General features: G+C 41.8%; 1 protein-coding gene across 1 annotated transcript; it reads left to right on the top strand.

Annotated features, from left to right (window-relative positions):
• The first annotated feature begins 683 nt into the window (after window positions 1–683).
• Window positions 684–26,458, top strand: enpp2 (ectonucleotide pyrophosphatase/phosphodiesterase 2). Its single transcript, XM_062398370.1, is given in 24 exon segments — window positions 684–766; window positions 5,530–5,685; window positions 8,176–8,301; window positions 8,914–8,974; window positions 9,157–9,254; window positions 9,383–9,462; window positions 10,268–10,387; window positions 11,042–11,097; window positions 13,623–13,688; window positions 14,414–14,486; window positions 14,630–14,738; window positions 14,916–15,041; window positions 15,724–15,755; window positions 15,855–15,987; window positions 18,319–18,431; window positions 18,575–18,662; window positions 19,552–19,733; window positions 21,583–21,656; window positions 21,991–22,171; window positions 22,943–23,078; window positions 23,256–23,333; window positions 23,429–23,561; window positions 24,149–24,302; window positions 24,943–26,458. Coding segments are annotated over 24 exon segments (2,616 nt in total). The 5' UTR covers window positions 684–696; the 3' UTR covers window positions 25,114–26,458.
• Window positions 26,459–27,071: the final 613 nt, after the last annotated feature.

Raw genomic sequence — 27,071 nt, 5'->3', positions numbered from 1 at the left:
ACTCTCCCACCCACAGCTCCACACTGCGCTCCCCCCTCCAGAGGAACATGTTGCTTCACAAACTGGTAAGAGTCCGTGTCTGCACTTTTTTAGCTGCGCAATGTAGACGCCGCTGTGCGAAAAACCGTGCGTAATCGACCCGCGTAATGTGTCAGTTTGTGTTAATGATTGTGGGCCGAAAGGACATGTTTCCTGATGTTCCAGTCTTATTCCTTTCTGAGTGCATTTCCTTTTCCCCCCTATGCATTTCTCGCCTTGCTGCCGGTCAGCATTTGCAAAACAATGTGTGGATCCGTCCGTCATTTCCAAGCCATTCTTCAAACTGTCATTGTTATGCGGATGCGGGCGGTCGTGCCTCACTGTGAAGTGTGTGTCCTGCAGGCAGCAGCAGGACGTGTGTTACACCAACAACAGTAAAGGAACAAGTCTGAAGTGTGTTGTAGCGATGCTTCACGAACCTTTGAAACTACACCTGCAGCCGAATTCATGTTGTTAAATCAAGCGTCAGACTTGGCTGTTTGATGCACTCTGCGAGTTGACACAGAGAATTCAAACTAAAAGATAAAACCATGAGTGATAGTCCTGGGAGTCAGTGTCTGTGGAGAATAATCTACATCATTTACAAACACGTCTCTAATGTCAGATGTGTTGTTGTGGCAGTTTGTCTGGATCCTGTCCGTCCTGTGTGGCACTGACATGTGTTTGGGGTTCGTGTACGACCGGCCCAAACGCTCAGGAGAAGATGGGACCTCGGCCAGGACAGAGGGTGAGTGCTCTCTTCTTCTTCTTCTTCTTCTTCTTCTTCTTCTTCTTCTTCTTCTTACTGCGAGACAGACAGAGCGTCTGTGAACTGCTTGACCCCAAGCCAGCAAAACATTCAAACAACAAGTGAGGCTGCCTTGAAGAAGAAAAAAAACACCAGAACCCTCTCAGCTTCAGGGGGGGGGGGGGGGGGGGGGGGCTCCTCTGACCTTGACCTCTGAACTCATAGGAGGCAGTAAACGGGAGCAAGGGTTATCCGCCTGTCAGAAAAGAAAAGAATAAAAAGAACATCTGGAATCAGATTTTTTTCCCTTTGATATAATATAATTTCGGCAAAAAGATTTATAAGAATATAAAATTAAAACATAAATACTCTGCATACAATTCCTCAGCAGAGCGTGAAAGATGGTGGTAAATTTGATTGGCTGATTAATAAAAAAAAAATAAAAAATTTGAATTAATCCATAATTAAAATAATTGCTAGTTGCAGTCCTACAGAATGAAACTGCTTTCAGTCAAGCACTGAACTCTGGAGATTCTCTTGCGGCTCTCTGGAGATTCTCCGGAGGGGCCGTACGGGTGAACGCAGAGAGAGAGCCTCCACACTTTCTCCGGTCAGTCCCACAGTGTAAAGTCAGCAGGGAGTCAGGAGGAGCCGATGTGAGAGCACGGCCGGAGATCCTCCGCAGGATTCACAAGTGGGTCAGTGGAAGACGCATCTAACGCAAGAGAGACTAAAAAAATTCAAGAGGGAAAGAACTCTGTCAGGTTCAAAAAGCTGGGACATCCACGTAGCAGATAGCGGCAGGATGTCAATCAATTTGATCGATGTCAAGCTGGTGATGAGAGCCGACTCTGGTGTGGATGTGCTGTAAACAACAACATGTGATCTCAGCCTGCCTCCGTCTGCCGCTCCACCCCTCACCCTAACACAACTCATCACAGAGGAGAAGCTCCTGCTGCGTTGTTCATGTGTGAAAGGACAACTCACTACAGCCATTTTCAGACATGACCTCCAGGTAAAGGCCGGAGACTTGGCTTCAGAGATTACTGAGAGATTGCCTGTCACACATGCCCGACACAGCAGGAGGTTCTCTGCACAGAGACGTTCACCACAGCAACAAATCCTCGGCATTATTCTGGTGAGAGGCTGGAGACGCTGGGTGCAGCAGACAGACGCAGGAAGTAACGTCTTAACTCCGCTCCGGAGATCACATGATCATGTTTACAGCACCCGGCCACCGTTGTCAGCTCTTATCACCACGATCTCTCTTGACATCTTCCTCTACGCGAGTCACCGCTCTATCTTTTTGTTTTTATCACTCTTGTGTGTGTTAAAAGCATCATCACCCCCCCACACACACACTCGCTCATGGTGAATCCAGCTGGGATCCCCTGCTGTGTGTCTCACTCGGACATTTGCGTTCACAGATGCACCTCGTCCAGGGAGAATACGGAGAATATGCAAAGTTCAGTGCATGTCTGAAAGCAGCTAACTTGACCTACTATTATATGGACTGACCCTCTCTTCGGTCACTACTCGACTAAGCTCACTCTCTCACTCATTGAGCCGGGGAGGAGGAGTCAAATTTGAATGTTTACAAACAGCGATTGACAAAATCACGCACACAGTGTACCTTTAATAAAGCGAAGCATGTTTTTGAACCGACCCTGATATGTGCAAGTGTAGGAAGGACACGTCAACGCTCCAAATCCAAGACCCACGTTAAAAAACAATGAATCTTGAATCCTGAATGAGCTTCAGTTCTACAGTGACACACATCTGTCCCCAGCTGGGTCAGAGATCGCTCCTCCTCCGAACACGAGCGAACGCGACTCCTCACCAGCAGCTGCAGCTCCAGACGAATTCCTCCTGCTCCGTTTATTTGCAGGCTTATTTTCTATATGAAGTGAATGCCAGCGCATATGAAATGAGTGAGTAGAGCGTGCGTGGACAGTAGATCACTGTGGCCCTGCAAAGTCCTGGTTGGACAGCCCGTGTTGTGTGTGTGTGTGTGTGTTTTTCAGGAGAGAGAGAGAGTGTGTTTGTGCTGCTCTACCCTTGAGTCAAGAGTAAGAGAGCATCACGGCTCATTTTCTGCTCCACATTCTCAAACCCTGTCGACCACGATTCACTCAGCCATCTCTCCACGGTGCTGTCTGTCCATGGTGGTTCTTTAAGTTCCATCAATCAGGATTTCTATAGCCCCACAATATGCATTGTCTCACAGTCACTGCACATGGTGAGGTGGAGACAAACATCCTAGTGAAACACAACAGTCCCATAACCTGCGAGCACTATAGTGACTGTGGAGAGAAAAACTCCCTCATCATCTGGAAGAAACCTCAGACAGAACCAGACTCAATGTGGGAGGGGCCAACTGCCCCGACCGGTTGGGGTGAGAGGAGAAAAATGAGGGAGAGAGGGTTGAGAAGGGGGTTGGGGCTTAAAAATGTAAGCTCTGTCATGGCATTTATAGATGTAATGATGTTATGAAAGATAGCAACTTATTAAAAAGCAAATAATAATGAATATATACAAATATATGATATTAATCCTATATACAACTTAAAAATAATCATAAATACCAAACCAAATTGTAGTTATCCTTTCAAAGCAGTTATTACAGAAAATAATATTCAATACTTCATTTTAACTGTCAGTGGTTTAATCTCCGTTTTTCATTTCAGAATAAAATTGATATTTTTAAAACACAGTGCACTCAGATCTGAGTCCTGCTTCCTGTCAGGATCTGGACATTTGTTACATCAAAAAGTGCATTTAAATACAAAGGTACTTCAGGACAACTCATCTTCTTCCACATTATCCACATGCGAGGTGGGGAAAAAAGATTTCACTCCGACAGGCCTCAGTTAGTAAAGTCGATCCCAACCATGTAAAGGAAGTGGCCAGCAGAGGCAGCACTGAGTGATGAGGAAATTGTGCACCACCCTTGACGTTCACATGGTTTGAACTGATTGTAATGGAGTGACTCTCAGAATTGAAAACATAAACAGGTGTAAAAAAAACAAAACATGGACGATGGCTTGATTCCATTTGGCTGTTTCAGTTTTTGGGTCCTGGCACCGGGCTCGCTGGCTCACCGGCACACTGAGAATAGAATGGAGCCATTGTTAATGCTTTATTCATACTGGTGCTTTTCTTCCTATGACAAGTCAAAATGTGAACTGAGAAAAAGTTTGAACAAGGAAAAAAACTGACTCGATGTCAGATGTTGTTTTAAGGCTTCACAGTGATTTGCACACACAAGTTAGCTGTAACATTTCATTCAAATGAAGTACATATGCACACACACACACACACACACACACTTATGTATATGGCTATGAGATCTCTCGGATGACTGTAGTTATCTCACTCCGAGGGTGAGGAGTGGAAATGAGCCACCAACAGGTCGTATTACTGTCAAAGGTGAACAAGAGCTGTTTTGGGTCCCAATGGTGAGATAGAATTACCACAGTTTGGAACCCAAGACAAAACTAAACTAAACCACAGTAACTATTCAGTTTGGCATACAGGTGTTTTTTTAACACCTAATATTTATTATTTTTTAAAATCAAGTTTTACTTTGGTGCTGCTCTATACATTTTTTGACAAAATAGTTATGCAACCAATATGTTGTATTTATGACAGTGTCAGTGTAGTTTGATGATTTTAATTTTAATTCAATGACATATGAACACTGAAGCTTTTCGCTGGGCTTATTTTCATATAGAGTCATTTATAAAATCGCACTTGGATTCTGTTGTTGATGCCAAATGCCGACATTTCTGTTCAGTCCCCTGTTTGGAAAAGTTTTAAAGAGAGATGGAAAAGTAGAGTCTGCACAATAGATTTTAGAGTCTGTGCCAAGAGTTACCAGAGATTTCGAATCTGACCGCTCCGGGCTACAACTCAGTTTTTACGCAGACTATAAGACCCTCGATTTATCAAAAATCAACATGAGGACATCCTTCATTAGTCCACATTCAGTCTGAAAAACAGACAGAGTGTTTTCAGCAGATGCTGCGGCAGACATCTCCACAAAGATGTGGGTGGATCATTAATGACAGATCTGTGGTCAGTTTGCCATAATGGAATAAAAATTCACTGACTTCAAATGAGAAATAATAAATAATGTAACTATAAAACTCATTTCACTCTAACTATAAAATGATATTGAATGATTTATCATACACCCAATAAATGCTGAATGTTGTACATGATTAGAGGAGTTACCCGGTTTCTGGACCTCTTATTTGTTTAATGCTGAGCTCAGGATTAGGATATTTTTGATAGACTGTCTTTTCTCATTAATCTAGTAAATATTGTTATTTTGTTGATTTGCTCTGTTACACTCAGCATCTATTACACTTCTGTTCTGAAAGCAGGATCCCTCACATGTCTCTTACTTTAAGGTTCCTATGTTTTTCACCCTTTAAAAGTTTTTTTCTCACTCTTGTTTAGGGTTAAGAACAGGGTACATTGCACCTGGTTAAGCCAATTGTGTTTTTTTGGACAACATGATACATCTCTCATGTTTGATGGACTGTCCTTTGCTCGCAGACAGTGATGCAGAAATACAAAGTTGATAAGTCTGAGAGGAGTTTGATTTGGTCTATTTGCACTTTACTGACACTGGGAAACTTTACTGAAATCCCAAACGTCCACACATATATCAGTGGTGTGTGGAGGTAGTCAGCGCAGCTTCGACCTGATTTTGGAATTTTTTTATAAACTTATGACTCTATTTCTCTGGTCCCCAGCTCGCTCTGCCTTCCAGTATGTACCGACCTCCGGCTCCTGCAGGAACAGGTGTTTCGAGCTGGTTGAGCTGGATCCTCCGAACTGTCGCTGTGACAACCTGTGTAAGACGTACAACAGCTGCTGCTCGGACTTTGACCAGCTCTGCCTCAGGACAGGTACTTCATCGTCCTCTCATTTGTCTTTAAGCCGTCCTCTGTCTTAACACTTTCATCTTCACGTCTTTTGTCCAACATCCAACACACGCAGACTTCCTGATTGACTAAGGTGCACATCAAATCATTCCTTGTTTACTATTAGCTCTGAAACTTTGGGCAAAGTCACACATCTTTAAATATACTTTATAAATTGTTGAAGGAACTCGTTAAAGAAGCTTAGAAAAAAAGCTGGTATTATTGTTTAACAGTTTATTTAAAAAAAGGACTAGGGTTAATGACAGGAAGGGGGCACTTCATCCGGATTGCAGCTGGGGCAGGTGCCCTCCTGGTCCCTTCCTCCAGATCCGCCCCTGTGGCAGGTTGTTCTATCTGTGAGGAAGGGGACCTGAGGCTGCTGCTGAACGGGACAGGTTTGGTTGGAGAGGCCAAGTAAAAGTCTCAGATTGTCTGTTATTAACCTTTAGTAAATCCTCGGACATCCACTGTTTCATTTCCAACAAAATGAAAATCTGCTCCAATACACCTTTCATGTCTCTGCTGTGATTCTGCTGTTTGTGTATCAGAGAAATTAGAGTCTACGCTTGATTAAGAGTATAATTCCACCATAGAAGATGATTTTGCCAGCATTTTGTTACATGAACAATAGAACAAGTCCAAATGTTAACGAGGAAGCAGCAACATCTCATGAACATCGTCAAACGCTCCACATTATAATTTACTGTTGAGTATCTCTCAGTCAGTTCATTTAACTGAAAACAATTAAGAGGTAATAACCATTACATGGCACTTTATGGCTGTGGCACATGTGTTAAGGCCGATTTATAGTCGGATTTTACGCAGGCACCTAAGCATGCAAGTCACGCAACGTGCCCATTGAGTGCAACTATACGACAAAGCGACGCGAGTCTCACGCAGCCTGCAAGGCTGTGATTGGTCTGCTTACTAAATCCCGTCCGGAGTCTAGTTTCCGGTTTCATGCCCCATAATACTGTAAGAAACCACGGAAGATTTAGAAGAACGAATATGGACCAAATACAAGAGCGTTTGGCAGAAGAGATCTGAAAGTATGACCACTTGTAACCTGTCAATGACTGGCCGATTGTCCGCCAGAAAAAGGCTACGAGGAGCCGCAGTGGCGATGTAAATAAAAAGTCGACGAAGAAGAAGACGTCTCTTCTTCTTCGTCGACCCAACATTTATGCCCATTTTACCACAATTGATATGGCTCCTTGGGGTCTTAATGAAATGTCTGTAACACAGTTTGGTCAAAATACCACAAGGACCATTTAAAACAGCATCCTTTTTACTCTGTCTAAAACAGCCCTCCTCAGATTGACCTGTTTTGAGTTGGAGCTGGCACAGCAGCAGCCTCCTTCCACACTGTTGATTCAACGTTTAGAGGTGTCCCGGGGCTCTCCGCCTCCACGATCGGCACGCTAGCCGGGGAGCCTGGCCGTCTCTCCCCGGTGGCGGTGAAATGATAGTGGGGGGTGCTCCAAGGCCATGTAGCGAAGCTCCCTACATGGGCATGGCGTGACTATGACGTTTATTCGGTCGTAATCCCATTCGATTTACTATAGCATATCGTTTCTGACATAGAGGAACCACAACACATCGCAGGAGTTGGTTTTTTCCAGAGTTCTTGGGGCGGTAGACATGCCAGATACACAAAAAAACATGTAGAAGCACTACAAAAGAGGAATTTTCATAATATGTCCCCTTTAAGTTTTTACTTGACTATTTTAAGGACAGTAAGTTTAAGTTCCCTCCGGTGGTTTTCAGCAGCGCGTGTCGGCACAGCGTCAGCAGTAATGCAGGCATCATGTCGGATGGTCGTGGTGAAGAGGGAGTGATTTACCAGTTGATCTATATTCTGACCCTCACCTACAGTCCTGAGGTTTGAGTAGACACACAAGAATGAGATCCTTTCTCTGCCTTAAAATGATGTTCTCATTTGTAATTAAACAAGTTTTTTAGTTTAATTACAAGTATTATTTTGAAGCCTGATTTTACAGCTGCACAGTTTATTATTTTGAGCTGGAAATAGACCATGTACATGCATTTGACATGAACTGGTTTCTTAATAGTGGTGCTAGCTGTAGCTTTGTGTTGCTGTCTCTCTCTATGCTTCGTCCCCCATTGGTTCTCTGACTTACTGTTCCCCTCTTCAGCCTGGTGGTCTTCGGTTTACCACGGCCTTGCCACTGAAATCTAATGATGATATAACTTGTTTTTCTGGTCGTTCTTGGGGCTTCACCATGACGGTGTCAAATCCTGCTTGGAGCTACAACTCTCATCTGGTGTTCTCATCTGTGAGGTTTGGTGGTCCCATGCTGCCGCCTGCACAGCCACACAGTCTGACTCTGAAGCCCTGCTACACTCGTGTATCGGCTTTCATTTCCCAGTGCTTTTGGCTTCAGGTTTTATCCCCTTATTGAATTTTATTTCATCATATAAAATGATTCTTCTGACTGTTCCTTCCATACACAGAGGGGGGATATGAGTGCAGGAAGGATCGATGTGGGGAGACTCGCAATGAACTGCATGCCTGCCACTGCTCTGAAGACTGTTTGGCCAGAGGAGACTGTTGCACCAACTACAAGATGCTGTGTAAAGGTTTGTTCTATTCATTTTTGTTTTTTAAAGTAACTAAAATGATAGGAGCCACCGTCAAAAATGTGTTTGGCATTTGCTTTGACTTTTTAGTTTGGTTCACTTCCGATCCACTAACATGGAGGAGGTGGGATTTATGACCTGTACTGCGGCCGTCAAATGTTAAAGTTATGCCGAACTGTAACTTTATTTAATCAAATCCCTTTCAAGTTATTTACTCACATCAATGCAACATGGTATAAAAACACTTAAATGTGACCCAACTTTTATATGTTATTTTTAAATACATGAAGTGAGCACTTTGGGGGACGTATGACCTGGTGAGGAAAAGTCAAAAGAGTCGTTAAAATTATTCCAGAGGAGGTTGATAATGTCTGAACCAAACCTCATGTCAATCCATCCAAATCATGTTGAGCCTTTTCACTCCAAACCGCATGAACCTACAGACGGTGCTTTAGTAAAAGTCAGAGGAACCCTGAAGTCTGTAGGAAACCAGCTGTACAACTTTGAATACACAACAGTCTGTGCAGTAGTTGTTGTCCACCCGTCTGACAAACCAGCAGCTCGACTGCAGAGCCGTGTTGTCAGAGCTAAAAGTGAACATCTCTCTTTCAGGAGACAGCTCGTGGCTGCAGGACGAGTGTGAGGAGATGAAGACCCCTGAATGTCCAGCTGGGTACATTTACATGTGAACACTCATGCAGAATGTATAGATTGTTTATGTCCGCATTCAATTTCACCTTGTCCCTTTTCCGCAAACAAAATCCAAACTGTGGACGTTCATGTTTCTCTGAGTTTTTTTGCGATCTAAATCCATGAGAGCGTTTGTTTTCCTCCTCTGATTTTGTGTGAGTGCAGATTTGCGCGTCCGCCGCTCATCATGCTGTCAGTGGATGGATTCAGAGCGTCTTACGTGAAAAGAGGAAACACGGTCATTCCCAATATCGACAAACTCAGTAAGACCTTGATGGGGATCATGGGAGAGGGATATTTCATTTTAACTGTAAAAACCTTTGAATCATTGTGAATAGAACTAGGGATTGTGCTGATTTAGGTGTTTTCTCCGTGCTGCTCTTGTTTTCAGGAACATGTGGAACCCATGCTCCGTACATGAGACCCGTCTATCCCTCCAAAACCTTTCCAAACCTCTACTCACTGGCTACGGTACGGCACACGGCCACTGACTCTGTCATGCTCATAACTTTATACCTCTGCTCTAGCTTCACAGTTTAATCTAAGATTTAAGGTCAAATTCAAAATGTCATATGGATGTGGCAGCGTCTGTATGATATGTCAGGAAATCTAAACTTATGGAACTAATTGGGTTTCACTGGACTGAAGTGTTGTGGTATGTGTAGGTGTTGAATTTCACAATACATGCAAACACAAAAATGCGCCGCAAAAGTCACAACACATTCTCATTCAACTCAGAAACGCACTCCAAATACAAAAAAAACGACAACTGAAAAGTTTCCAGGTGACCCAAAAAGTGATGAACCTGGCTGTAGTTCAATTAATAACAAATAAAATTTGATTGATTTATTATTAATAATACTAATATATCATGTTATAAGGTAAAAATGTAATGTCATAACAATATCAAAATATAATTTAATAACGTGACAATATTTTGCTATACCGCTATACATTTCAGGTTGTAACGTGATAGTAATCCGATTTTCCAACCACTCTGTTGGTTAGATTTTAAAGTCTACAATTTGTCCTCATGAAATGTAGCTGAGCGAAAGTAAATGAAAAGTAGTCTTTAAATAAATACCTCAAAATTGAATAATAATATTCAAGTTAATGTGAATTTATAGTCCACCTCTGAAAAGGTCCATAAGCACTGAAACAGGAGAATCACGGTGCTTAAATATGCAGTGAATTCTTCTAATGGTGTTGGAGGCAGTACAGAGAAGAGAAGACAAATGATAATGATCCCAGTATTAGTATTCTCTTTCAATTTCAGGGTCTTTATCCAGAGTCTCATGGTATTGTTGGCAACTCCATGTACGACCCAGTGTTTGACGCCACGTTCAGCCTGAGGAGCCGAGAGAAACTCAATCATCGCTGGTGGGGAGGACAGCCGGTGAGTCTCTTCTTGTCTCTGTTTTTCATCAACACTGTGGTTGTTTTTCATTAGAGAGCTGTTATTTCCCTGTGCTGCGATGACAGGATCATTTTGCGAATGGTTTTGAACATGAGTGATGTTGAAATGGATCAGAGGCCAACTAAAGCAGGGAAGAGATGTTTGATTGAAGCCAACTACAATGTGATGAGCAGGACTCAGATCTAACAAACTCAGTGTGATAGATGTTCTTATCCATCGATCAATGCCAGATGGTAACATGTGATTAATAACTAGCATCACTGTTCGTCCTGAGAAGTCCAAAGCTTTGTCATTAAACATCCTGAAAGGGTTTTTTGAGGGTTTACTTACAGTAAAGACCAAGTCTGTTCCACAACATTAATGTGTTGATGGTAAATTGAACCAACATAATATGGAGTCAGAATGCTGTGCTATTACAGGTTTAGTGTCCGTTCAAATACTGTATAACCGCTGTCAGATATATGGTTTTAGCTGGAAGAAGAGAAGTTGCCCACAACTCATACAGTGGGATCTTTTATTTCTCCAGTCATTCTGCAGTGAACTACCATGACCCCTGGTGACCTAACACTACACCAAGGCTTCAGTAAGAATCTACGTCAGAATGAGACAATACTGATACAATTTGTTTCCTAGATCTGGATCACTGCACTCAAACAGGGAGTGAAGGCTGCCACCTTCTTCTGGCCTATGTGAGTCCGCGCACACACACACACACACACACACACACACACACACACACACACACACACACGCAAGCACGTATGCACACACACACAATGTTCAAAAGCCTTCCCAGCTTCTTTCATTTCCTTTCTTTTCTTATCAGTGCTTTTAGTTAAGGCCTTGTTATTTTTTTAAACTCAGTGTGACTGTAACTGTTGTTGTGTGTTTGTTATTCTGTGTTTTGATCAGCTGACATGGGCTAAACCACCCAGACGCCTGTGTCACTGTGTGGGGTGTTTTTCAACCTACATTGTTCTATGATCCTGAACCTACATGTTATTATAATGCTTGAATGACAGAGAAGGTGAAAGTCACCATGTCCATGACAAACATAACTAAATGATTTCCACTTCCTCAACCCCCTTTGCAGGAAGCTCAGGTGTTGAATGGCCATCCCACTGAATAGGCCAAACTAAAAGATGAAGTTCCTATTAGCTTCTCCAGGTTTACATTTGCATTGTTAACCTCTTTTGAATCTTAGGCTCACTGCAGAGTTACAGTTTGTTGGAAAACTAGACAAGATTGTGCCAGCAAGGTGACCTGAAACAAATAAGATGACGAAAAAGGTGATGGACGTGTTGAGGACCAGTTGGTGGCCCATTTTGGCTCCTGACCCACAGTGTGAGAAGCCTCCTGGCTAACTACAGACACCCTGGACATCTCAGATGGTAACATCCATCTCATTGTAAAAAAAAAAGAAGAAGAAAAAAGATCCATTTCTTTTGCATTTTACTTGGAGGAGGACTGAGACAACCTGAGCTCCTGTGGCAATGTTCAGAACAAAGTGCAAACTCTCCAGATTTAAAATAAATACTTTTCCCGTTAATGTGCCTTAAAACACTGCAGATGCTTTGGCCCTAAATCCTCCAGAGACCGTAAATGATTTGGTGGTGAAAGTTCCTGTTCCTGTTCCTCGCTCAGGTCGCTGCACCTATAGCCTGCGGAACACAAAGGAACCCACATCTATCTGCACAGAGGAGGCTTTGATGGAGCAGATCTCAGCAGGGATGGCGTTGGGCTGTTTTCACAGCAATTTGTGCAAATGGGCCTGTTTAAACTATGCAGGATTCCTCTGTGAACGAGGGTCACAGACATGCCAGTCCATAGAACCAGGGGGGCCAGAGTGTGGTTTACAGTGCTTTTCTTGCACTTGGCACTGACAGAGGTGTGTGAGAAGTAAACAGAGAATAAGGCGAAAGAGACGTGTGTGTGAGTGTGTGTGTGTGTGTGTGTGTGTGTGTGTGTGTGTGTGTGTGTGTGTGTGTCTGTCTGTCTGCGTGTGTGTGCGTGTGTTTGTGTGTGTGTGTCTGTGTGTGTGTATGATATGGAGGCACAGAGACTGGACGTCTGTGCTGACATTTCTGTTTGGCTAAGAAAAAGCCTTCTCATACATTCATAGTTTAATGTTATAGTACCACTGTGGGGATTGGCATTGGTAATGGGGAGGAGGGATTGTTGCCGTGGTAATGGTATGAAAACAGGCTGTGGGATGAAGAAAAAACTAAGTTAAAAGTATGAACATAGACAGAAGTAGAGAAAGAGAGCAGGAGCCTGCTGTCAAACATTAACACAGTGTAGCCACACCTCCATGCCACCCCCCACTGCCTCACCCATCAAGCCCCAGTCAGAGCCTCGGTCCTGGGCTTGATGGTTGACAGCTGTGGACTTTCTGACAGCCGGCAGCCTGGCTGGTGGCCTCATCACTACACAGGCAGAATACAGCCAGCCTTTGACTCTCGCTCTCTTGAAACAGTGAGCTGCCTCTCGATGTGTTCTTCTCCACACGCCTCAGCTTTATGAGGCTCCGTGAGAGGTAAAGGTTTAATGGTTGAAGAGGGCAGCAGGATGCCAGAATCACTCTGTTACTGTAAACTGGCTTGTTCATCACCATCCTCCTCTGTTTTTATCCAGAAGAAAGCAAGAGATTGTCATTCAGTGCTTCCTTTCCAAAAGGCAGCAGCCAGGCTTAAATAATAAATTAACTTAGACCATATGACCCCAATCTTAGCTTTCTTTCATTGGCTTTATAAGGCCAGTTCTCGACTCGTAAAGAACTATATCTGGGATCTTTTGATGCCATATGTGCCCGGTCGTAACCGGAGTTTCTCAGTGATGGCTCCGGTCACCATCCCACAGACCAGGCTGAGGACCAGAGGTGACCGGGCCTCTTCTGTCTGGGATCCCACTCTGTGGTACAATGTCCCTGAGAGGGGGTGTCTGATAAACTCCCTATCCTCTTTTAAATCTCCACTGCAGGCTCATTTTTATAGGTGCTTGAGTACTTCTCCTAGTTCAGATCTTAACGTCTATTTTAATCGTTTTATAATGTTTTATTTTGTCATGTTTATCTATGCTTATCTTGCGTTTTAACTGTTTCCCATTGTTTGCCTCCAATCTTTCATTTCTAATCTTCCTTGTAACTGTGTTTTAAAAGGTGCTCTTTAAATAGAGTGTATTACTATCATACACTGTGTGTTTGTGTGTTCTGCAGTGCCATCACATTAGAGAGGAGGATACTGACCATGCTGCAGTGGCTCCACCTCCCTGAAGGAGAGAGGTGAATTCAGTTTGACATTTACTGTCTGCCTCACACGTCACACTTCTTTCATTCTTATTTTCTGTGTCAATATTTCCAGTCACAGCTTAGTCACAGTGGGGAAAAAACTGTTTTACCACATCTCAAGGCTATTTTAGAATAGTGTAATGTAGCCCTGTACCGCAAAATGAAATGAAATAAAAACTGACATTAGTGATTTCATGAAGCACAAATAAAATTTGAGTTGAGTGACGACCTGTTCTCCTCCAAGTTTTATAAACATCAAGCTACACAGGAGCAAATATCACAGCCAGGGAGTATTTCACTGATTCTCACTTTTCCTGTGTAGAACTCAGACCTGGCTCGTGGCTCTGTTTACCATCTGATGTGGCAGATCAGCGGCTGGTTTCTCCAACATGCTGTTTGACCATACTAGAAATGAGAAGCGTTAATACCTTGTGCAAACAGCCACATGAAACAGTAGTGAGAAAAGCCAGCTGTCAAAAAGAGTGGGTGGCACACACAGGAAGGTTGAATGAATCCACATGCGATTAGCTTGAAGCATGGGGGGAAATAATTCTGATCAGTATAAGCTTCAGATTGTCTCATTATATCTTACAAAATGGTTTTTAGGAACCATATTCTTGTCGACCTTCACATTTTACTGAGCAGCTCCCAAGGTTAATCAAAGGTTACTGCCACCTCATCTGTGCATCATCTCCAACACCTCCTCTGTCTTGTTTCAGGCCCTACGTCTATGCCATGCACTCTGAGCAACCGGACATATATGGACACAAAATGGGGCCCATGAGTGCAGAAGTGAGTATTGTGTGTCTGCGTGTGTGTTTGTACCTGAGTAGAGCACGGAATGGATGGATGGATGTGTGTAGAAGTGTGTGTTTTATCTGCATCACCCAAACACACACTGTTTGGATGATTGTGACTCCCTCTGTGTGTTCCAGCTGAACAACCCTCTGAGGGTCATCGACCGAATCATTGGTCAGCTGATGGATGGACTGAAGCAGATGAGACTGCACCGCTGTGTCAACATCATCCTGGTGGGGGATCATGGTAAGGGAACACGCACTGTGCTATCAAATCATTATTCAATTATTATCAAATCATTATTCAATTATTATCAGAGTTCTTTCATCTGAAACTTTACATGGTAGAAAGAAGCTCCACTGACAAAACTCAAAAGGAAGAGAAGGTCAAAGGCACTAAAGCAGAGTCCCTGTGTGTTCCCAGGTATGGAAGAGGCCCACTGCGATCGCACCGAGTTCCTCAGTAACTACCTCACCAATACTGATGACATCATCCTCATCCCTGGATCTCTAGGCAGAATACGCTCCAGACACCCCAACAACCCTAAATGTGAGAGCAAACAATATGTTACTTTTCTCTTTTGCACTCTTCTGACATTCTCTACATCCAAGAGCTGGATTGAGCTGAGTTTTTTTGGGGGTATTTTTTGGCAAATTAACTGAACTGAGCTGAAGTGAAGAAAAGCCCATTGGGAAATTTGTGTTTGTGGGATGTGAGGTTTATGATAGTGTTGCGATTTGTAATTATATGAATATTGTGGTTGTGAGGGGTGAGACCTGGACGGCACCCCCAAAAGAAACAAACAAAAACATCGTATGGGTATATATAAGGGATGTTAAAGTCACAACATGCATGTGTGTATATGTGTTTTTAGTTTGGATTATTTCTTCTTGTATTTTTGTTATTTTTGATTTGGTTAAGCTTTTATATCCTGTGATTCAACATTTCTGCTCTGTCACTGCTGCCGACAGCTTCACTATGTTCTGCTTTCAGTCGGTGCAGCATCAACATCAGCAAACATGAAACAATCTTTTTTTTTTTTTATGTGACAGTGTACTTCCTGAAGTAGTGGCTTGTGTCAGACCAAGGAAATATGGCTGTAAAGCCGTGGAAGTTCAATAAGCTCCAGTTTATTGTATGTTCAAATGTACAGAATGCTGCTTTGTCCTATTTAAAAAGAAGTTAAATCCTGTGCAACCCCTTCACTGCTCCGACTCTTTTTTTTCTTCAGATGACCCCAAGGCTGTTGTTGCAAATCTAACAGTAAGTACGAGGCTCGCATGAAAAATGTCTGTGAATTGTAAAAAGAACAGTTTCTTGTAGAGTTAAGTTAAACGTGCAACACTGGCTCGATCTTTTCAGTGTAAGAAAAGTGAGCAGCACTTCAAGCCGTACCTGAAGCAGCACCTGCCCAAGCGTTTGCACTACGCCTACAATCGACGCATTGAGGAGATTCATCTGCTGGTGGAGAGGAAGTGGCACGTCGCCAGGTATAGTGGCAGCGCTATAACATGAAGTTCAAATATATACGTGATGTAAATACGGGGTGTTTAGAAGCTGAACTTGGCGGCTGTAAAAAACTCACACACCTTTAGATGTGCCAGAGGAGACACAGTATAAACAGGCACATGGGAAGTTCACAAAAAACACAGTCATTATGGTGTTGAATGTTTAAAATGGCTACAGAGAAATTAAAGCTGCTTTCAGACATGCACTGAACTCCGAGTACCCTGCTGACATTCTTCGGAGCGGGTGTACGTGTGAACGCAAACGTCTGAGAGAGAGCTTCCGGACTTTCTGCAGACTTTCTCCGACCAATCCTCAAGTTAAGAGACTCTGTGGGTTCACCGCCAACAGTAGGCGTAGTGTGGTGGTTTCTGAGTTGTTGTTAACGGGCCTGAGTAGAGAGTAGAGTTTTTTTAGAAAATATTTGTTTTTATATAATTTTGAGATGTATTCATCCTTTTATCATTTTGCAAAAATCTTTGGACTGTAGCTCTATAGTCATACGGATCAAATTTGTGGGAAGTTTTTCATAAAACTTTCAAAGTACCTGTATAGTACCAAATGATGCATTTTCTGAGTAGCTCAGTTCATCCTGAATATGACTATAAGATAAGGGATGGAAATCAATTCTGATTTCCATCAGCTGCTATTTGTTCAAAGGGTTGAATCCAATCCGGTGAGGCAGGTGATAGAGAAGAGACGTGGCGTGTAGATGTGGCATTTTCCGCCTCCCCCCTCATCAGGGAAACATCTTTAATTACTTAAAAACACATTGTATAAATATGAACATTGGCTCCTATCAATGCATCATAAACACATGCACAGTGTTAGGGAGGTAAAGAGCCACATCACTGACAGAGCTGCAGCTGAGGAAATGTTAACGCTTTGCCAAAATGAATTGACAAGTCAGTGATTCAGTGACAAAGTAAATCATCACGAGTCAAAATGAAAACAAACCACCACAGCTAAAGGTGGTGTATGTGTGTATTTGTGTGTGTGTGTGTGTGTTTGTGTGTGTGTGTCAGTGTGTGTGTGTGTGTCAGGCCTAAAGCCTTCTTGTGTAGAGCTGTCGTGCTGTTATTGATGATGAATTATGAGAAAGTTACATTCTCACTCACAGCTGCACACATACACACGCACACAAACACACACACACACGCACACACACACACACACACACACACACACACACACACACACACACGCACACACACGCATAACTAAATGAAATCCTTGAAGTTTCAGTGCAGCTAAGATAGAGAGGCGGCCTGTGGCTCTGGAACTGTTTACAAACATTTACACACACACACACACACACACAGGCACACAGAGGCACAGGCACATATGCATTAGCCAATGTCACTGTAAATCCCAACTGAAAAGGAAAACTGCCAAATGAAATACAGATTTTGTCTCATTTCCCCGTCAGCAAGTAATTTACATTTTTAACATGTTTGTGGCCTCATCCAGGACACACAGCCCCTTACCCCCTCACACACACACACATTATGGTGTGTAAGTGGGAGCAGTGTTGTAATGGACACTTAATAAAACGTGTTTGGTTTTCAATTAGAGGACTGTGGCCTGAGGTGGGTGAAGGAGTAGTTGACCCGGGCTGAGGACTGAAATTCGTTTGTTTGTTTATGCCTTCTAATGCACAGTTTGACCTGGTGTGAACCCAATGAAAACCTCTTTCTGAAATATCTACATATTTGACACTTTTTATGAGTTACGTAGAAATTAAATCTTTGGACTTCCTAGGTGCCCCCGTAGGTCACATAAAAGTGGCTCTTACACCAGGTACAAAGCAGCACAGAGTGTTTTTTGTTAGAAAATTGGTTCAGGCACATTGTTGGGTCATTTCTATCTTCAGGCAGTGGAACGAATCTGTATCTGAAGTCAGTTTTTTTTTTTATTGAATTAACTTGAATTGAATACCTTTTATTTTAATTTGTGCATTTTTTAAATATTTACTTCTTCTTCCTCTTCAATTTTTCTTTTTACTTTGAAATCAGATGTCTGCTGAGCTCCAGAACATTTTAAACTCCGCACACTGACACGAGAAGTGAAAGAATAAAATCCTAGAAGAAGCAATATTCTGATGGACATATTGAGTTCCTAAATTTAATAAACAATTTGACATATTTTTGTCGTCAAAATCCAGATTTGCTGTCTTTTAATCACCGTTTTACAGATTCTCAATGAAATGAATCCATCACTTAAGCAGACACCTGTAATGCTGAGCCGCAAATCTTTGTGATTAAGTATGAATCTATTATGGGATCCCAGGTCGATCACTTCTAACCTCAATGTGCATCAGCAACATACTGATCCGTCATTCATTCTATTGATTACAGGAAGGTTCCTGAGGGGAGGAGGCACTGTGGATTCGCTGGTGACCATGGATACGACAATAAGATCAACAGCATGCAGGTACATCCATCTGTAATGCATACTGAGCCAAATATCCAGAAAATGATTCCATTTACATGTAACAATAGAGATTCCTTGATTTCATTTAAGTTTTATTCATTGTGACGGATCACGTGACCTGTGTTACTCACTTCTATTTTCAGACTATTTTCCTGGGGTACGGACCCACGTTTAAATTCAAGACAAAAGTTCCAGCCTTTGAAAACGTTGAGCTTTATAATGTCATGTGTGGTAAGGCGTGTTTTCATCTCATTACATGGGTCTGGGTGTGTATGAGTGTGTGAGAGTGGGCAGGGGCGCCGGGATTCTATTTCACTGCACCGTCGTAACTTTAGTCTCAGTGAACGCACATACTCAGCAGGCAAGTGCACGAGAGAGAGAGAGAGAGAGAGATTGATTCCTGTCATGTGCTTATTTTTCCACTTTTTTTTTTTGTGGCATAGCTCAGGGGGCCTGCACAACCTCAAGTGGTGTACAGCACAATAAAAGCATTCAAGGCACGGGACCAGTAACAGCATTAACAAAAGCAGGGGAAATGGTAAATGAGTTAATTGTTTGCCAAAGAACTCACAGCTGACATCATTATCAATGTCATCATCAACATACACAATAGAGGTAAAAGGAAGCTAATGACCAAACCAAACCAATGTGCTGTAATGAACAATCGAAAAGCTAGACATCTTCTGGAGGGGCTGTGTGAATGAAAATGTCCTTTGAGAGCCTCCGAACTTTCTGCGAACTTTCTTCCGCCAGTATCCTGCTAAAAACTGTAGAGGATATCAGAATGAACCGATGTGAGAACACACAACCCAGGTTTCACTGTGAGCATTTCCAACAGGCGGCAGAAGCAAAAATAAAAGATAGAAAGAACTCTTAGGTTTTGAGACCCAGTGGACGCAGCGAGTAAATGGTGTTTCAGTCTGGAATCACATTGGTTAATATAACACAATCCTAAACCTGATATGCTGTTTCAAGGATTTTATTTAAAGTGAAGTTTTTTACAAAGCTTTACAAAGGCTTTCGTGTGTTTGAGCAAGGTGAGTCAGTGTTGCTCTGTGTTTCACTTCTTCCACTTGCCTCAGGGACTCTTTAACCTGACTCTGACTGCTCTCACTCTCAGATCTTCTGGGCCTGAAACCAGCCCCCAACAATGGAACCCACGGCAGCCTGAACCACCTGCTGAGGACCCCCCTCCACAGACCCACCATGCCAGAGGAGGTTTCCAGACCCACGGCCTCCGGTCTCGCTTCTACGGGAACAGATGACCTGGGCTGCAGCTGCGATGACAAGGTCAGCTGTGGTGCCCTGGCCCCAGCGTCTTGTAGAACCAACGTTTTTAGGAGATTGGCTTGTCGGTCAGATCAATTACATCAGTGATGACAACAGTGTAATATAAATCACCCTTATCCCCATGGTTAACAATTTAGGTTAAATTACAGCAGCTAGAGTGATTTCAAATGTGTGAATCATTCACAGAGTGAATTTATACTTTTTCCGTCTCAAAACGTATAACTTGTTTCAGTAGGAGCACAGCTATGTCATTAGTAGCTGTTATATGACATGGAAGTCCCATTTAATTACAACAATGAAGACATTTTTCCATCTCTGCGCTGGAGAAAGAGCAGAGGCTCCCAAAGGCCATGTGATCGTTTCTCTGTGGAACAATGACTATTTATAATATACTACATGTGAATGCAGACTGGAGTTTTCAAGATAGCATCTCACACTATTTTTAACTTCCACAGAGGGATTGCCTCTTTTTCAGAGGGGAGAAAAAAATGAATCTGACACTATTTATTAAATGAGTTGATATGTGGATGCTTTCATATCTATTGCATGTTGGCATCACTTTTGACAAAGTTGATCGACGGGCCAATCGATGAAAAATGACAACGTAAAACTTGATATGATGATGACGCATTGGCCTTGTTTTGAGACAGTGCCGTCAGGCAACTCTGCTGCAGTAACACTTGGTTGTTTGCTCATAATGAAAACTTTACTAAACACAACTCACTGTCACTGTCGGTGACAGAAGATTTCTCGTAAACAACACACAGAGGCTGAATCGCAGTGCACGAGTCTGTTTATTCCATCGTCTACTACAGCTTTTATACCTTTTAAACAATATTGGGGTTCAGGGCTGACGTGTGCGCGGACATCCTCTATTTCCAGTAACTTCTCACCTAAAGCGTATGTTAGAGCCTTTCCTGTAGTCAATTGTGAGTGTGCTTAGACAGGTTCATGTTCTGGCTGTTAAAAGCGATATCTAACTTATACTTCTCATTAGTTATTACTGGCTGCTCTGCAGAGTGTTAGATTGTTGTCTTTTTTTATTTTCTTTTATCAATTGTACAAATTCCAAGTTATCATAAATATTCCTGATATTTTGGCAGCCCTGCGTTGGTTCAACTCCATTAATGCATCCAACTGATGATTTAACATGATGGAAATACTGAGGTCAGCTGCTCTGCTCATGCTCTGCAGAGCGTTGTGCGACTCTTGGAAAAGGCCGCTTGTTGTTGTTGTGTCAGAAACTTTTAGAAACAGTAAAAACATCAGAAATCTCAAATACAGAACAACAAGAAGGGTTTTCAAATGCAGATGTTGACTGTTGTTTACTTTTCTCCTTGGCAGTTCAGTTGAACTTTTTACAGAGCACACTTGTAAACAGACTCATCTGCATGGGCCAATCAGCAGTGATCATTTGTTGACTTGTTAAGATGTACGTGATTGCCCTGTTGTGTCTTCTCCTCAGCTTTCTTCAAAACTGAAATGAGCTTGTTGCCTCTTTGCTTTCTGCTGCAGAGCTGGAGTCACTTCACCTCCACCTCCCTTCATTCATTCTGAAAACTAAACATGTGATACAAGGAGACAATCTCTCTTTTCATTGAACCATCAACCTTTGGCAACCGTCTCAGTGTATTTACCTGAGTGGCTTGCATTGAAGTGTGGCTTGGATTGAAGGCCCAGCCCTGCGGCACACTGTTTCACTTTACCTGTGTTTGTCATTCCCATGAAGATCTCTGGCAAGAGATTGTTTCAATCTCCGATCTTTTTGCAGTTGCGTGTAAAAAGTAGGGGCCAGAGAGGTTTGAAAGTGACCCTTGTACGAGGCTATAACCTGGAGTCACTCTGGCTCTGTCTCTTACAGAACAAAGTGGAGGAGCTAAACCAGCGACTGAGGCAAGCTATTGATGGTCAGTCTTCCATGATTCTACTGAAATTGTGTGACGTGTCCTGTATACAGTTATTAATTTGACACAATGTTATATGAAAACATGCAGGGTCCATTTCCCTTTTTAAATGGACAGAACATGTAGATGCAGCCTTTCAGATTTCTGCCTTAGATTTTTCTATAGGTATTTCTCGTCTCTAGTACACAATAAATTCCGACCCTTAATAACCAGTCTACTCTGATGTAAAAGGTTATTTGAATGTGATAATATCACCTATCCTGCCACAAACAACGTATGTTTGTCAACAGCCACTTGCAAAGATGCATCATCTGACTAACATGTTCCTGTTCGTTCTTTGACTCTGTAAAACTGTCCTGTTACAGTTTCTCCTCTGCTGTAAAACCCTGTGCTCCTCCTCTCTCAGACAACAGGAACCTTCCGTACGGTCGACCTGCTGTACTCTTCCGTACCAAATACTCCATCCTCCACCACAGTGACTTCATCAGTGGCTACAGCGAGCCTCTCTCTATGCCCCTCTGGACAGCGTACGCCGTCAGCAGACAGGTACTGTGCATCCTGCTTTACAGTTATTAAGTCGTGACTGTGTGTTTTGAGCCAGTGCTTTTCAGATGGTGGGTCAGAGATGTGTAGGGGAAAAGTAAAACTCTTTAGTACCATGCTTTTATTATGAAGACACATGCTGGATGACCCAGAAACAACATAGAATATAAATACTAGAATTTGAACATTGTATGTCCTTGTTTGTGAATTAAAGAGTATTAAGAGTGACACCCATACATCTCTCAAATTAGCAAATAGTATTAGCTGTGAGTTCAAATATGACTGCATGTTAAATGCACAGCAGTTCATTAGCTCTATAAAGATTTCTCACCCCATAGTGTTGTGATTTTGGAATATATTTCTCCTAACACAGTTGCCACACTTATTGTTTGCTATTATTTAATTAAAACATATGATGACGCATTTGAACAGCTAGTGGCTTAGTGTTGTCAAAGTGAAACTGAGGTGTGTACAGGTCTGTGTGTGCGACACTAATAATCAAAGCTTTTCAAAACTCAAGTATCGCCATCTACTGGCAAAAGCCAGTACCTTCTCTTTCAGTTAATACAATTGCTCTGATAATATACACAACTGTTAAACAACTGAAAACCACACACAGTTAAATCTACTACAGAAGTCAGTAGACCTATGACCCGCTGTGGAACCAAAACGTCTTTGTTATGTTTTTAAAGAAGGTTGCATTGTGTCTATGTCCAGACGATGAAACCAGCCCTTTGTGTGTGTGTGTGTGTGTGTGTGTGTGTGGTCCTCCAGGTAGAGGTGTCTCCTCTGCCAGATGTTCTGTCCAACTGTGTGAGACCTGATACCAGAGTCCCTCCAGCCTACAGCCAGTCTTGTACCAACTACCGAGCAGACAGACAGATCACGTACGGCTTCCTGTACCCACCACGTAAGTTGACCTGCACAGCTTTGATGATGGACTGAAAACCAAAGTAATACTTTTACTTTCAAATCTTTTGTAAATGTGACATTTCAGTTGACGTTACGGGTTGAGGGCGGACCGATAGATAAAATGTCAATTTTACATTAAACAGTTTGTAAGTCTTTCGTTTTTCTTTATTGACAGAATTGTCCTCAACGATAGACAGAAAATATGATGCTGTCCTTATCACCAACACGGTCCCCATGTATCCTGCGTTCAAGAGTAAGTGTGTTCTCATAAATCACTACCTTTTCTCTCCTCACCCATCTTCCCTGTTTCATCACCACATCCTCTTTGCTTTTCTCTCACTGCCGCAGGAATCTGGGGCTACTTCCAGAGAGCACTGGTGAAGAAATATGCCACTGAGAGAAATGGAGTGAACATACTCGTCGGGCCCATATTTGACTACAACTATGATGGTGTCAGGGACTCGGCAGAGAAGATTAAAGAGTAAGAACATCCAACACTCTTGATTTCAGCATTAATGCAGCTACACACATTTTCAGAGGCATAGAATTCAGTCCAAACTGTTTCATTAGTTTTTAAATTATAAAGAATTGCAAAAAAAAAAAATCATATCCACAACAACAAGATGAAACAATAACCCGTCTGAATATCTCTGTCGACCCGTTCTGGAGTCTCCCAAGCTGTTGACCTGATTCTGCTTCGCCACCAGTGGACAACTTAATAACAATAAGCATTATTATTGATCACTATTATTGTTGACATTATTATCTATTATTATAAATTACATTTATTTGCGACTAGACAAGGACAAATCTAAATAAATGTAATTATTATTATTATTATTATTATTAGTAGTAGTCATGATGTCTTTTATCTTGAAAAGTTAATATAATGAAAATACTAATAATAATACTAATAATAATATAACAACAATATCATCTATGCATTACCATTATTGATTTCATATTGATATAGCCAACAGCAATGTGTTGAGACACAACACACTTTAATTAACATATCATGAACACCTCTGATGAACTTTTCATTTTTGTTCTTTATCTTTATTGCAGGTATGTGAGTGGAACAATTCCCATCCCCACACACTACTTTGTGGTCCTGACCAGCTGCTTAGACTTCACTCAGGCTGCAGACACATGCAGCGGCCCGCTCAGCAGCGCAGCATTCATCCTGCCACACAGACCCAACAATGATGAGACCTGCAACGTAAGCCACATCACATCTTTTTAATTCACCCTCACATCTCCAGATCCCATTTGAACCCAATTAAATTTTAATTTGATTCCACTTGTACGGCGCCAAATCAAAACACATATTATATCAAGGTAATTTACATGGGAGGGTCAAGACTTAAGACACTTTAGAGAAACCCAGTTCCCTCAAAGAGCAAGCACAGTGGGCAACTGTGGAAAAAAAAAACTCACTCTTCAGCTGGAAGAAGAGATCACTGGACTCCATGTTATCCAGCACATTTTGTGGTTATTGTAGTCATGCAAAACTGATACAGCTTCAGTTGGCACATGTATAATGATGCATTCAGGACTTTGCTTGCAATTGTGATGATTGTGTCCTATCTTCTTGTAATGTCTAATTTTGATTTTATTTTTATACTGATATGGATCTACGAGTCTGAAATAAAGCTCAATTATATTATAATAATAATAATGACAGAGAGAGATTTCTAATTCTAGAATATCATTATTTTATCTATTGTGTGATATGTCTTATCTATCTGTAGGTTTTAGTCAGAGGTTTTTTTCCACTGACCTTGGTGGTGTGGCCATTACAGTGGACTAAAATCTAGAAAAGCAAACCCCATCGTAATGCCGTGTCCTCCTCCTCACAGAGCTCAGAGGAGGAGTCCCGCTGGGTGGAGGACCTGATGAAGATGCATACAGCTCGGGTCAGAGACGTGGAGCTCTTGACGGGCCTGGACCTGTACCGCAGAACCACCCGGAGCTACGCTGAAATCCTCTCGCTCAAAACTTACATGCACACGTACGAGAGCGAGATCTGATCTCTGAGCGCTCTGTTAATGCTAATGTGACTGATCTTTTTCAGCCGTGGTGGATGTATGTGGTACAAGGACGAGATGGGATTGTCTACACTGACCTACACTAGCCTCTTCTCTCCCTGGGCACTGTTGCTGCCATCAGCCATTTTAACTGTTCAGCAGCAGGACAGCAAAACATCTCTGCTGCTCTGTGTTATTGTTTCAGGGTTGACTCTCAAATATTATCAAATTCCAACTGGCATTCAAGTAAATAAACAGAAAGGCACATTCAAATTAAGGATTTTATGAAGATTCTCGACAAACATATTATTCTGGCTTTCCAACAGACGGTTAATCTTATTTGACAATCCAATTTCAAGCCCCAAAAATTATTATAATAATTAATTCACGGGCTTGGATTAAATGTTTAAATTTGTGCCATACTGTGTTAATATCAGGTGGTTGAGGTTGATACTAAATTGCCTTGTAAAATCTATGCTGTTTCCTTGTATGCTATTCATGACGACAAGTGAAATCACGTGCAGCATGGCCACAGCAACTTGTTAGGGGACCCAGGGGCAGAATATTTCCTGCCAGGCCCCCAATGAACCTCCCCCCCTCTTTTAAAAACAGTTCTTTATACTGTTCTCACCCATTACAGACCAGTCTGCGGCAGATGACCAACAAATGAGATGTGATCCTATTCTGGGAAATGATTTGACAGCGGTTTGATTTTATTTTCAGACAGTTTGATTAAGGATAGCACAATATGAGCCAAAACATTTGATACACATTCCGAAATGAATTTACAAATGATCAAATTGCCAGAAACAAACAGACACAGTGAACAACACAATAAGCAATATTCACATTTTAATCTGCAAGCCATATAACAACTTCATAGTCCCATACATATACTGCAGATATACCTATTATATTATCTTTAAAGAGCCTGTAAAATAATTATAAATCCAAGCTAATTTGTTGAGCACAATATTTCCTGTGTGAAAAATATAACATTTTATTAATCTTTATTCCAGCACAAAGAATAAATATTGGTCCAGACAGAACAACCACATCGGTACTAAGGCAGGATTGTACTAGTGCAATGAGCACATATTTTCCTACATGATATTGACCCACTCTGACATTTTGTTTACTAATTTTACTTTGTGTGCATTGAATTGTGTATTTTTTGACAAGGAATAATAATAATGCTACGTGTTTGTGTGTGTTGAATTCAAGATATTTGTGTGTGTGTGTGTGTGTGTGTGCCTGTCGTGATGTTGACGTTTTGGTCTGTGCACAATAACATTGATGATGATGATGATTTATTATGTTTTCTCTAAAGCATTTACCACCTGTGAGACTGTCCTATTTATGCTTTGTGTAAAGTTCTTCAAAATAAACATGTGTTTTTACAAAATCAAATGAGTTGCATATTAAGTTTCTCCACAGTCAGTGAGCATAGACTTACAACACATGGTTACTCACAGTAGTGAAGCAACAGCAGCACTTTATTAGGAACACTGTACCACAGATGGGTAGTTCCTCCTTTTGCTTCTCAAACATAACACCTCACATTGATTTTACAAAATGTTAGAACCATCCCTCTGCTCCATGTTGACATGACTGCATCACATCATTTATTTTTACTGTTCTACATCACAAAGGTTCTACTGAACTTACTCATGTTATTGAAGATGGAGCATTCATATTCGGCTGTATTCTGCATCTGCCTCAATTTTGGACATGTTGTGCTGAGCCTGAAATGAACAGCAATATTTTACCGCATTTAATGTAATAACAATATAATATTAAACCTTTTTATTTTCTACAAGCAATGGTTTTTGTCAAGTATGATAACTTTTAGACCTGCCTGCAATTGATTGACTAGATGGAAAGAAAAGATTGTTGGCTTTCATAAATAAACTAAGGTAGTAAATAAGTTATTAAAGTGAACCTCAATGTTGTGATTTCCA

Source organism: Platichthys flesus, chromosome 11 (genome assembly GCF_949316205.1).
Source record: "Platichthys flesus chromosome 11, fPlaFle2.1, whole genome shotgun sequence".
NCBI classification, from domain to species: Eukaryota; Metazoa; Chordata; class Actinopteri; order Pleuronectiformes; family Pleuronectidae; genus Platichthys; species Platichthys flesus.
This window is presented reverse-complemented; position numbering and strand designations above follow the sequence as displayed.